Source organism: Python bivittatus, unplaced genomic scaffold (assembly GCF_059951505.1).
Source record: "Python bivittatus isolate LINGU-HERP-01145 unplaced genomic scaffold, Pbiv_v1 ctg000680_np1212, whole genome shotgun sequence".
Classification (NCBI taxonomy): Eukaryota; Metazoa; Chordata; class Lepidosauria; order Squamata; family Pythonidae; genus Python; species Python bivittatus.
This window is the reverse complement of record NW_028277095.1, coordinates 5,559,336-5,570,773: the sequence shown is the minus strand read 5'-3', so window position 1 is coordinate 5,570,773 and position 11,438 is coordinate 5,559,336. Positions and strand designations below refer to the sequence as shown.

Sequence of the window (11,438 nt, the reverse complement as noted above, 5' to 3'; positions counted from 1 at the left end):
TCTTACAAGTGACTTCATTTCATGGTACATGCTTTCTCCTTTCAGAAACCCGTATACGCCATGTGTCCTCTTGCCACCCATTACTGTATGCCTTTATTCAGAGCTTTGCTTCTGGGGAAGCCAAGAACTCATTCAGAATTATGTTTATACGGAATACAAAACAACCCGTTCAGAGTTCCAGCACCCGCTCAAATCACTGGGAAAACCCCCAAGGTGTATCTTTTTTGGGACTTGCACAGCTGTGCTGAGCAACCTCAGGTAAAGATATTTTTGGTTTGAGGAGGTGCTGATGCTACATGAGTGCTCCCATAATCACTGCATAGCCCTGTATAAGAATAGCTGCAGTTACCGTCCTTGATTCAAACAGGGAAAGGCTGACAGAAGTGTGATCTGCTCCTCTTCATCCATAATTTACATTCACTGGGAGGAAGATTCCACATTGATCATGGTATTTCTATCCATGCGTTCACGTAAGTCCAGAGGAAAATTCCAGGAAAACAAGTCTGCTGCTTGCCTTGAAACTAACAAATGCCAATTTTTATTCAGTGCTTTTAATTTCAGTGCAAGTTTTAACCGTAAGCTCAGAACACAAATAATGTGTTTATACTATGGGTCAAAAGACTTTATTAGGTTGCAAAAAACACAGGACCTCACAACCTATTCAGATTTTCGGCTCAAGCATGCATCTCAAAAAATAAGAATTCAGAAGATTTTTGCAGCCCATCACGGCATCTCGTAGGGAATCAGTTTGAAATGGGCCCCACACGAAGGACAGCGTTCAATTTTTCCCATATGAAGCCAAATGTAGTATGTTTCAGTGGCATCTTCCTCACCTACAAGAGGGGCAGGAACAAAATTATCAGAATGCTGCAGAAGCGTTAGCAAAAGTTACACACTACCCAAGCAAAACTTAACTATGCTCAAGTGAAAAAAGGCAGCGTGCCTGTCTGAACCCTTTCAAATTTTGGTAACCAGAGAATTTATAGGGTTGCAGAAATAAACAAGTGAAACAGTAAGCATATGGAAAGAATGGGCTACAGAGGGATCTCTCTCATGGCCTGGGCTGCACAAATGATAGAGAAGCATGCTTGGCAGTCAGTTTTGGGAAGGAAAAGACCAAACATTCAGAACTGCAGAGTATTTCAGATGCCAAGGGAAAGGTGCTTCACAACATGAGGGGCAACAGCTCGCCCCTTCGCAACTCCTTAATCCAAGGGTGTCTTTCCCTGGGATTCAGCTACAACTGTGGTCACGCAATGTTGGCATAAGAGACAACTGCTTTGAGGCACTGCAGACAGGTGCTCTAGAGCAGAGTTTCTTAACCTCAGCCACTTCTAAGATATGTGGACTTCAACTCCCAGAATTCCCTGGTCAGCATTATTCCAGAGTTGAAGTCCACGCATCTTTAAATGGCTGAGGTTGAGAAAAACTGCTCTAGATAGCCCCTGTTTGCTTCAAAGCACCTCACTGCCTTTGAATCCAAAGTGCTACCCTGCCCTACTGAGTGGAAAGTGGTTTAAGACCCTGCTCAACCCTAGTCCAGAGGATGTGGCCCTTCAGGGCTTTGAGAAGGGGGGCTTTGTTTACACCAGCGCCCTTCCTGAAGGGTCCTTTTCAAATGCTTTGCAGAGTTTATATTTTACCGTCCTTGTACTTCTAAAGAAATTGCAGCCAGCGAGTCACTTGGTTGAGATGGGTGGCTGTAGAAATTTAAATAAATAAACCCCCCACCCTTCTAAAATTTTTTCTGCATCACGAATAATAATACTTTCTCCAACCATGATTTCAAATCCCTCAATTGCCACTTTGGGTGAACTCATACAGAAGAGGTACTTACAGATACAGCCTACGAGCCTCACGTTGGTCAAGGAGGGGACAAGGTGGGGATCGTCTTTTGTTCCCCCAAATGGTTTAGATGGATTAATGCAATAAGGATCCTACAACCAGCAGAGGGGGGGGGGAAAGGTTAAAGCATGTAGCCAATGTGCCATCCTTCTCCCCAACTCTAAAGTTATTGATAGCTAATAACCAGCAGTTATATGCTTCAGAGCTTTCTCCTTTGATGATTTTTACCCTTGAGCATTTCATTATCCAATTCTGCCATTATCAGGAGAATTAGTCCCCAGGCCAAGGATTAACTGAGTCAGGCCCAAGCCCTGCCAACTACCAATTTCAAGTCAAGAATTATGGCTTAGGATGGAAGAATGATGGCTTAGGCTGGAAGCAGTCTAGGTTTCTCTGTCAGAGGCTTTCCTTCTTGATGTGTTGCTCGACTAAATCACCTATCTTCATCTACAAGGCTATACTGGAGGATGCATTACTTTGGGCAGGAGCAGCAGTTGACCCTTTCAATTAAGTTCGAAATGTAAGTTATGTCAAGTTAAATGCAGCCCCTCCAGAAAGGTGAGCAAGGTTCCCTGTGGCCAACTGCTTCGGCATATGAAAGTGCCGTTGCTCAAAGAAGTCTTCTGTGCTTGGTTTTACTCACCACTCCTTGCTTTATAGTGTCCAGAACTTTCCTCTCCATTCCTGTGGCCTGTTCTTCATCAGTAGGCATATCTGGGGTAGAGAAGGACAATATTGGGTAATTTGAGATGAAAAATTCCTCCTGTCAAATTTCCCCCCTGTGGCTAAAACAAGGCCCAATATTCTGTAGCTTATGAAACATTCACTGGCCCTGAAAACAGCAACTTCTTCCAGAATGTGCCCCCAGTAACCTAACCACAAGGATAAAGAAAAGCTACAGGCCCCATTGCAAAGAGAGGACTCTTTGGAAAAGACCCTGATGCTGGGAAAGATTGAAGGCCAAAGGAGAAGAGGACGGCAGAGGATGAGATGGTTGGATAGCATCACTGAAGCAATGAGCATGAAACTGAGCCAACTCAGGGAGGCAGTGAAGGACAGGAAGGCCTGGCCCGATGTGGTTCATGGGGCCACGAAGAGTCGGACACGACTTAACGACTGAACAACAACAACAACAAGCTCCATATAAAATTGAATGTATTAATCTGGCCCTCAAGACTTTTTTCCAGCATTCCCACAATTTTTACTGATTGGCTCCATATCAGTTGGACAGCTCTACATTCATCTTTGTTGTTATATATTTAAAACAATTTGTCTTTCATTTAATAAATATCAGGAAATCACTGATCAATCCTAAAGACCCATCTATTGTTTTACAGTTCTGTCTACAAATTAAATTATTTTAACATCAAAGTTATTAACTTTGGGGTTTAGTTGTAAGCAAACAGTTGATTGTTTTCTATATGCACATAAAAACAAATGGAAATAGAAGGAATTAAGGACCTGCTTCTCACTTAACATAACCACAATTGTTCTTATCCTAAGCAAAGAGTGCTTCAGTCATGAACAATGCAGAGATTTTCAAATTGCAAGTCTTACTTTCTAAGCAGACTCAACACTCCTAATATATAAACAGAAAGCAGAAGGAAAAAGGATTTTAAAAAGGCAGAGTCCAAGTCAGCTCAGTTTATAATAGGGCATTCCCTCAAGAGCCTATATGGTGTAGGTGTTCAGACTGCAGAAATAAAGAAACCGAGGAACTCCCCTTCAGCTACAAACTGACAATGCGCCATTTTGAACTAGTAAGTATGGTTTAGCCTAGCCCATTTTATAGACCTGCAATTTCTTATACTAAAATAATGAAGCACAAACATGACAGCCATCATTCAAATGTCTTAGGGGATACCAATATACATATCAGTGCATCTAAATAATAGAATGAATAGCATCTATCTATCTATCTATCTATCTATCTATCTATCTATCTATCTATCTATCTACCTACCTACCTACCTACCTACCTACCTACTCTGGCTAATATACATAAACATCAGTACAGAATACTACATTGATAGCGGTTAGCATGACTTTGAGGTCTAGTGTAACAGGATCTTTATCTTATTGACCCGCTCACAAAAGAACACCCCAAAGAGCAATTTCACACTAGGATGCATTTGCAGTTATCACTATTAACAACTTGCTAGTTAAGCAATTGTGTAAACATACTTTCACACCTATATGAATATTTTTAGATAACTTGTTCTATCTATTTATTACGTAAATTTTCATGTCACCTCTACCAGCTTACAACAGTGGCAATAAAAAATCTATAAAATCTATAAATATTAAAATCATTAAACGTGCAGTTATCTTCCATGAAAACTCACTCCTCAAACAATGGTTTTTATATGTTTCCTGAAGTATAAAAGGATGGGGTTAGCCTGAGTTCAGGGGGGCAGGGATTTCAAAGTGAGGGAGCAGCCTTTGGAACTGCCCTTTTCTCAGATCCTACCAGCTGGAGAGGCAGCATCTTCTCCCAGCCAGATTGTGTAGGGTGGGCAGATTCCACCTTGAGAAAATGGCCCTGTTATCAGGAAGAATATATTTTTAAAAGTACGTTTTTTTAAAATTCTCAGTTGTGGGATCTGGCAGTTCATTCTCATGACAGATGAGTCACAGGCTTAGCTTTAACCAATTTTAACTTGTGTCATAAAAATTAGAGGAATTGCTGGGGTTATCCAGGTTAATTGGGGTTATGCTGGGGTTAATTATGGGTTATCTGCTAAACAGGTAAATGCAGATTTTTAAAGAGTATGGAGTTAAGTCCCACATGTTTATATTAGCCTAGAATCTGAAGGGTTGGGGTACAGAAGATGAGACGGATTTATTTCCAGGTGCTCTAGAACAGTGTTTCTCAAGCTTGGCAGCTTTAAGGTAGGTGGACTTCAACTCCCAGAATTCCCCAGCCAGCATGGTTGGCTGGGGGATTCTGGGAGTTGAAGTCCACCCATCTTAAACCTGCCAAAGTTTGAGAAACACTGCTCTAAGCAGACTGCAGGATTGTGCTACAGCTGCAGTAATGATCTCTGGATGATTTCAGAAGAGAGTTAGCAGAGATCCCAAAGTATATTTCTGATCACGAGAATGTCCTAAGTAAAAGTAGGATCTTCAGCTTGAAGAAAGGGTAAAAGGAAGCTGATCATAAACTCGATGTCTACCACTGCTCTAGAAAGTGCTATAATCAGTAGCGCAGATGGCCAGAAAAGAGATTTCAACTCAGCATCCCACGAAACTTCTGAAGACTCACCCAAAAGTGGCCCAAGGGCCCCCGGAAAGCATCATCTGTTCTCCTTCAGCGAAGGCCCTTGAGCGGAAGCTAGAATGCCATCAGAGCTACATTCGCCCTGCAGATTCTGCATGGGGATGGAAGGACTTCAAGAACTGCATCACCCAGTTTTAGCATCCTAACCACTCTAGTGTGAAAGACGGGATGAGCCACGCTCAAAAAGCAACGCAATGGCTTTTCAATGGGAAGTATAGATACCTTCCTAATTATGGCTCAGCAATTAGATCGCTAGCAACAGTGTTAATAAGAGATAATACCGTTTCTAAATTTGTCTCCTCATGGCAACCCTTCCTAGATTACATGCTTGGGTGGGGAAAAAATGAAGCTTTGATTGTGGGATTTAATGATTAGATGGTTTGTGCTGATAGAAATAATGTGAATTTGGATTAATTAGTGGTAAGAGATTAACCTTTTTAAAAATTTGTACTCATATCTGTATTGGAGATAGTTGGAAGTCACTTTCCATTTCATCTTTCTACCTGTTCTCACTATCTTAGGTTTTGTCTTTCTGATTTGTATTTTAACTGTGCTTTTTATATATCTTAATAAAAGTTTTAATAAAAAGAAAGAAAGAAAAAACCATTAGATCACTGGCGCGGTGTTTGAAGAGTTATTTTTAGGAACAGCGGTGGCTGCTATTTTATTGTAACATGCATTTTTAGCGCTTTTGTTATCTTTAATAGGCTGAATAGGTCGAATAGGCTGAAGAATAGCTTCTATCTTAGAGCTGTAACTATACTGAATTCTATTGTATAGTGCAGTATTAATGCAGCATCAGGGGTTGTGCAATATGGAATGTGAAGGTTGTGTTATATGTGTTTTAGGTGTTTTATGTGTTCTATGGTTTTTATATTTTTAAAGCTGCACTGGGGTGGCATTTAATTTCGTTGTACAAGTAGTACAATGGCTATAAAGATTTCTATTTCTATTTCTAATACATACAGGTGATGCATCATTTTATCACGGGATTGTAGAGATGCAATACATGTCGTGGCCCAGCTTTGGAAGGCGGGGACCTACACCACTCAGTTGGCTTTGATCGGAGCAGTATATAAAACCAGCAAAATAAAATAATAATAAAAAAAATCAGATAATTTCTGGCTTGGTTTTAATTACGAAACGCAAAGGGAAACTCAGCAATACCCCCCCTTTTTTTCCCAACCTGAAGCGCCCCCCCGGGTGGCTTCCAGTCACCTCCATCCCGGGGGGGGGTCATTCTGGCTGGGGATGATGGGAAGGGTAGTCTTAGTCCTGGAGGGTACACCCGCCCGGGAAAGGCTCACCTCCAGTGCTCGCAGGGCGAGACGACCCTGCCAGAGGCCGCGGCCCCCTCCCCAGGGCAGCCGAGCTCGCTCGGAGGGCCCGCAGGGCCCCACAGACACGGAATAACCTTGACGCCATAACAACCCTTCAAGCAGCGGCCGCCTCACACAACCTCGTCCGCCTTTCCGGGCAGGAACTTCCGGTCACGTGCCCCTCCTCGCCTCTGACAAAAGATGGCCGCGCAGCCATTTCCGGCGCGCCGCGTAGGTTAATGGGCGTGCTTAGGGGAGCCCCGCCCACTGGGCGCCCTCGTTTCCTTATTAGGGAAGAGGCGGGAAAGTTTGAAACAGATCAAGAGTTTGGGTTTCCGGAAACCAGATGCCCGCTCTTTGGGCACGGCGTTGGCATTGCCTGCCCCTCTGTGCTCCCCTCTGGTGGTCCTCTGGATTTGGGCAGTCCCCCCAGTTATATTCCGTTTTCTTTCCCTTAGCCTTGTTTTCTGCTATGGTTTCTTTGCAATCAAAGAAGGGAGGGTGCCCTTTTGGGATGCTGGCAGCAGTAAAGAACTTATCTTTGGGTGTGGCTTCCAACAGACTTGCCCCTGTAGTCTCTCTCTTCCTCTGCCATGCACCCATCCTGGGGCTTTGGAAAGAATGGAAAATAGAGCTCTGCCCCCAAGGAGCTTACAAGACCAGGGTCACCAGCTGGCAAAAATGGAGGTTGTCAGTTCCAGTCTGGAGAAATCCAGGCATTAATCCCACCCTGACTATGGAGCTGAATAGGCGATTTTGAGCAATTCTCTCTCTACTCAACCTACCTCACAGGGTTGTGGTTATGGAAATAAAATGCGGGGGGATTAGAATGGACACTGCTTTGCCCTCAAAAGGCAGGCAACAGATCAATGAATACACAATACAGCAGAAATGAATGTAACGCTGGTGTAATGTAATGTTTATTTATTTATTAAATGTATGTTGCTGCCCATCTCACCTGTGACGGGGCGGCCCACACAATTAAAATAACAAAAACCAAACCAAACGGTTAAAAAACAAGTTGTTTGAATTCAAACGGTTAAAAAACATAAATAAAACAAAAAAACACTGGAGAGTGCATTCCAAAACTTACAAACCATGTAAACATTTTGCAGGCTCCGTACTTCCATGGGATCCCCAGGCCTGATGACAAAACCGGATTTTAATAGGCAGATCAATAGGGTCAGGGCCAATCTTACCTCGGGGTGAATGATGTTGCAAAGGGCAGGTGCCAAAGGGCAGGTCCAAAGGGCAGGTGCAGAGAAGGGTTTCCTCCTAGATTCATTCCTACGCAGTTGGTTTAAATAGCATCTAATGATTTGCCCCACATAATTATCCTCAATACGATGGGGAGGAGGGTACCAGCCTCAGCCAGCAAATGTTAGTGTTTTGATGTTGACACTAGCCTGTTAGGCTACTAGTCTAAGGACAATGTACTTTGTATAGCATAAACCTAGGGAATTTGGTGATACTTGTTGAGCTGGCTAGCTTTAAACCGATTTAGGATTTACAGCGGGCATGGCGGCTCTACCAGATATTGCACTGAGAGTTGTATAGGTTTATTGATTCAAAGTTATAACACACTTGCTCCTTTAATACACTTCTCAGTTCCTACACGTATTACCTAGAATAGTGTTTCTCAACCTTGTTAACTTTAGACGTGTGGACTTCAATTCCCAGAATTCCCCAGCCAGCCATGCTGGCTGGGGAATTCTGGGAGTTGAAGTCCACACATCTTAAAGTTGTCAAGGTTGAGAAACACTGACCTTGAGATACTCAGGGCTGGTCAGCACTGCTTTCTCACTAACAGAAACAGAGCATTTCTTATCAGTAATATAGTTTCTAGATTGATGACTTGTTCCTTAATCTGAAATGTATTCGTGAGCTTCAATTAGCAGAGGAGGGAAAACCAGAAGGCTCAGACTGAAGTACATGACACAGCAACAGATAAAATAAAGCACAACAGAACTGAGTTAGCTGATCATTTTATTTCCCTCTTATATTACTGGCAGAACAATTTGTTGGACTTGGACCTGCAATTTTCGGTATGTCCAAATTTGGATGTTATCAGTTTTACTCCCTCTTAAGGAGAGAGACTGGGCAGGTTGATCTTCCAAATGCTTTTTCTGATAACAATATTCCATGTGATCAATCTGTATCTGATCAAAACTTGCAGCTCTTGATGTCTAGGTCTCATTTCTCATGTCCTTCTGTGTCTATCTAATATAACAAAGATGAAAGCCCATTTCTCATGTCTACTCCCAACCACTGTATATATCTCCGATGCACTGTGTCTGATTTGGTCCTGTTCATTCTGGCAGGACCTTTTCATTCAGTCAATTGTTAATCATATAGCAGTCACGGAGTATATTCACAAGGCTGCTTTGGGCCCACACTTAGCTGTTCTCTTATATCTGGTCAAGCTGTACATTTTCTTCCATACTTTGACTCATAGAAGTCCTTGCACTGTTCCAACAAGACTTGTACTGTAGGAAAAACTTCCCCTTAATCCCAATTTAAGGCAGCAAAATTGATCTTTGGACTTTTATTGATTTCTGTTCCCTTAGGGGAGAAAACAAATTTTTTTCAAGCAAGCAACTGTTGGTGACAGACTTTTTTCTAAGCTGCCTTTTTTTCTTTTCTCTTTGCACCTTCAAGTCAGTGTTGACTCCTGGCAGCTGCCTAGGCAAGTCCCTGCAGTTTTCTTGGGCAAGATTTTGGAAGTAGTTTGCCCTGGCCTCCTTCTTCCTAGGGCTGAGAGGGAGGGACTGGTCCAAGGTCACCCAGCGACTTTGATTCCCAAGGTGGGACTAGAACTCAGGGTCTCCCGTTTCTAGCCTGATGCCTTAACCACTACACCAAACTGGCTCTCATACATTTTATTAGAAACAAACAATGGTTGATTTGGGTAAGAGCAGCCTTTTTCTTGATTGTACATGGTTATTTCTAATTTGCTTCTTTTATGGGGAATTTGTACAAGAAAGCAGTTTGGACAGAGAGAGCTTGTTTCTAATTCTTTCTTGTACAGTCTGTGCTCCTTATCACTTATTCCTTCCCTACCAATATTTCATTGTGTGCAATTTGTCTACTATTGCCATGGCTTCTACCTTATTCTGTTCTGGACCCTAAATATGGCTTGGTTATGTCTGCTAATATTTGCTGATTTCAGGATCCTGCAAACTATAAAATTATAAATGATTTTATGTGATCTGTCTCCCTCCCCCCCTTTAATAAAGCAAATGATTTCATGGTGGTAAAGATAAGGTAAAAAATAAATATATCATTGATGTTTAATGACTAAATTTCATATTCTATAAATAAAAGAAGGATTTTTGTTGTTGTTCAGTCATTAAGTCGTGTCCGACTCTAAAATACTGAATTTTGTTAACACTCTTCTACAGACACTCAAAAAAGTATGGCTAGATTATTTCATACCACACTGGCAGAAATGCTAGACCTGCCCACATCTCTCTGAGGGAAGCTGAACCCAAATATCACTGATCAGAGGCCATGGAACACAAATATCCAAGAAGACATTGTAGGAGGAGAGCTATGTTAGTCTGTGGTTGCAAAAAAAAAAAAATCAGAAGGAGTCTGGGAGCAGCTTTTCCAACTAACGAGTTTTATTAAAAGGCATACGCTTTTGTGCAGCTCATTTCATTAGATGCACAGAATGACTTTGATGAAGTGAGTTGCAGCTCACAAAAGCTTATGCCTTTTAATAAAACTTATTAGTCGGAAAAGCTGCTCCCAGACTCCTCCTGATTTTTCACTTTCCAATAATAGTTTGTCACTGATAAATAGGTGGCGGGTATTATGCTCCGCAGAAATGAGGGTTTGGTCCATTTCAGTTGCATTAAAAATGGAAACCCATGAAACACTTTAATTAAAGCAAATGACAAAATCTTTATCTAAATTTTAACGTAATAATGGATTTTAACAGATGAAGGTTAACATTTAGTAAAGCAAATAGCGATGTAAGTACAAAAGTTAATTTAAAAATAATATATTATAAAATTAAGTAGTGCAATATTTTTGACCACTTATTGAAAGTACCCTTGTGTCTTGGCCAAAAAAAAAAAAGTATAACAAAGCTTAGAAATGTGTAAGCTTTGTTATACTCAAAAGTCTAAGCCTGATGACCACCTCTAAGGCAAAATTAAAAAAAAAAAAAGAGCCTGTGACCCTCTCTAAATTGCTCATGTAACCCACCATTTGAGAACACTGGCATAAGTTATAATCGGTAATTTTTGCTCCAAACGGCTCACCCTGTTCCTCTTGCAAATATGAATACAATCATTACATTTTTCCACTCTAATTTTTCTTTATAATGCACAAAAAATTGCAGGTCTTTGCCACATTTATTAAAGGAGAAATCCTGATTGACTGACTTTGGAATAAGCTTAATATTTCACTGCAGAGAATTGGTTCCTTCTGGAGCCAGGCTGGGAAATAGTTCTCTTCTGCGATCAGCTCTGAACGGTTCCCTGAACAGCAGTTATGTTAGCCACATCATCTTAGCAAGGTTATTTAGAAGCAGCTACGATTGCAGATTTTGGCTGCAGCACTTAAGTAGCAAACGAACACCAGATCCCAAATCCTAAATGTGAGTTAACCAAACACAGCTGTTGTGTTTCACACAACCTACTAAGCCTAACCGATTCAACCACAGTGTGGCTTAACATGAGACTCTAGTTCACACTTCGTGCTTAAGCAATAGCTGGATTCCCACCACCCAATCCATTTTAATCTAAGTTAAAGTGTTGGGAGAATCCAAAAAGCAGATCTTACTTCTGCATGAATGCATGTTAAGCTTGTAGCATACCAAGTTGCCTGAATGTTTCCCTTCTGCTGGGCTTCCAGAGGAAGATATAATTGAGAGAGAGGGAAAGAAAAAGGATTTTATTCTACTTTCCCTAAAGGACAGAAATCAAAACTTACTTCGTTTTCAGACAAGGCCATTGGCACCTTGTCTAAGGTTCCCTCTTCAAGAA

General features: G+C 41.6%; 1 protein-coding gene across 1 annotated transcript; it reads right to left on the bottom strand.

The window, feature by feature from the left end:
- Nucleotides 1-600: 600 nt before the first annotated feature.
- Nucleotides 601-6,616, bottom strand: COX5B (cytochrome c oxidase subunit 5B). Its single transcript, XM_007440736.4, has 4 exons — nt 6,433-6,616; nt 2,489-2,559; nt 1,838-1,937; nt 601-833 (listed from the first exon to the last, which is right to left on the bottom strand). The coding sequence occupies exons 1-4, from the start codon at nt 6,548-6,550 to the stop codon at nt 724-726; spliced, it is 399 nt and encodes a 132-aa protein (XP_007440798.1). The 5' UTR covers nt 6,551-6,616; the 3' UTR covers nt 601-723.
- Between the last annotated feature and the right edge of the window lie 4,822 nt (nt 6,617-11,438).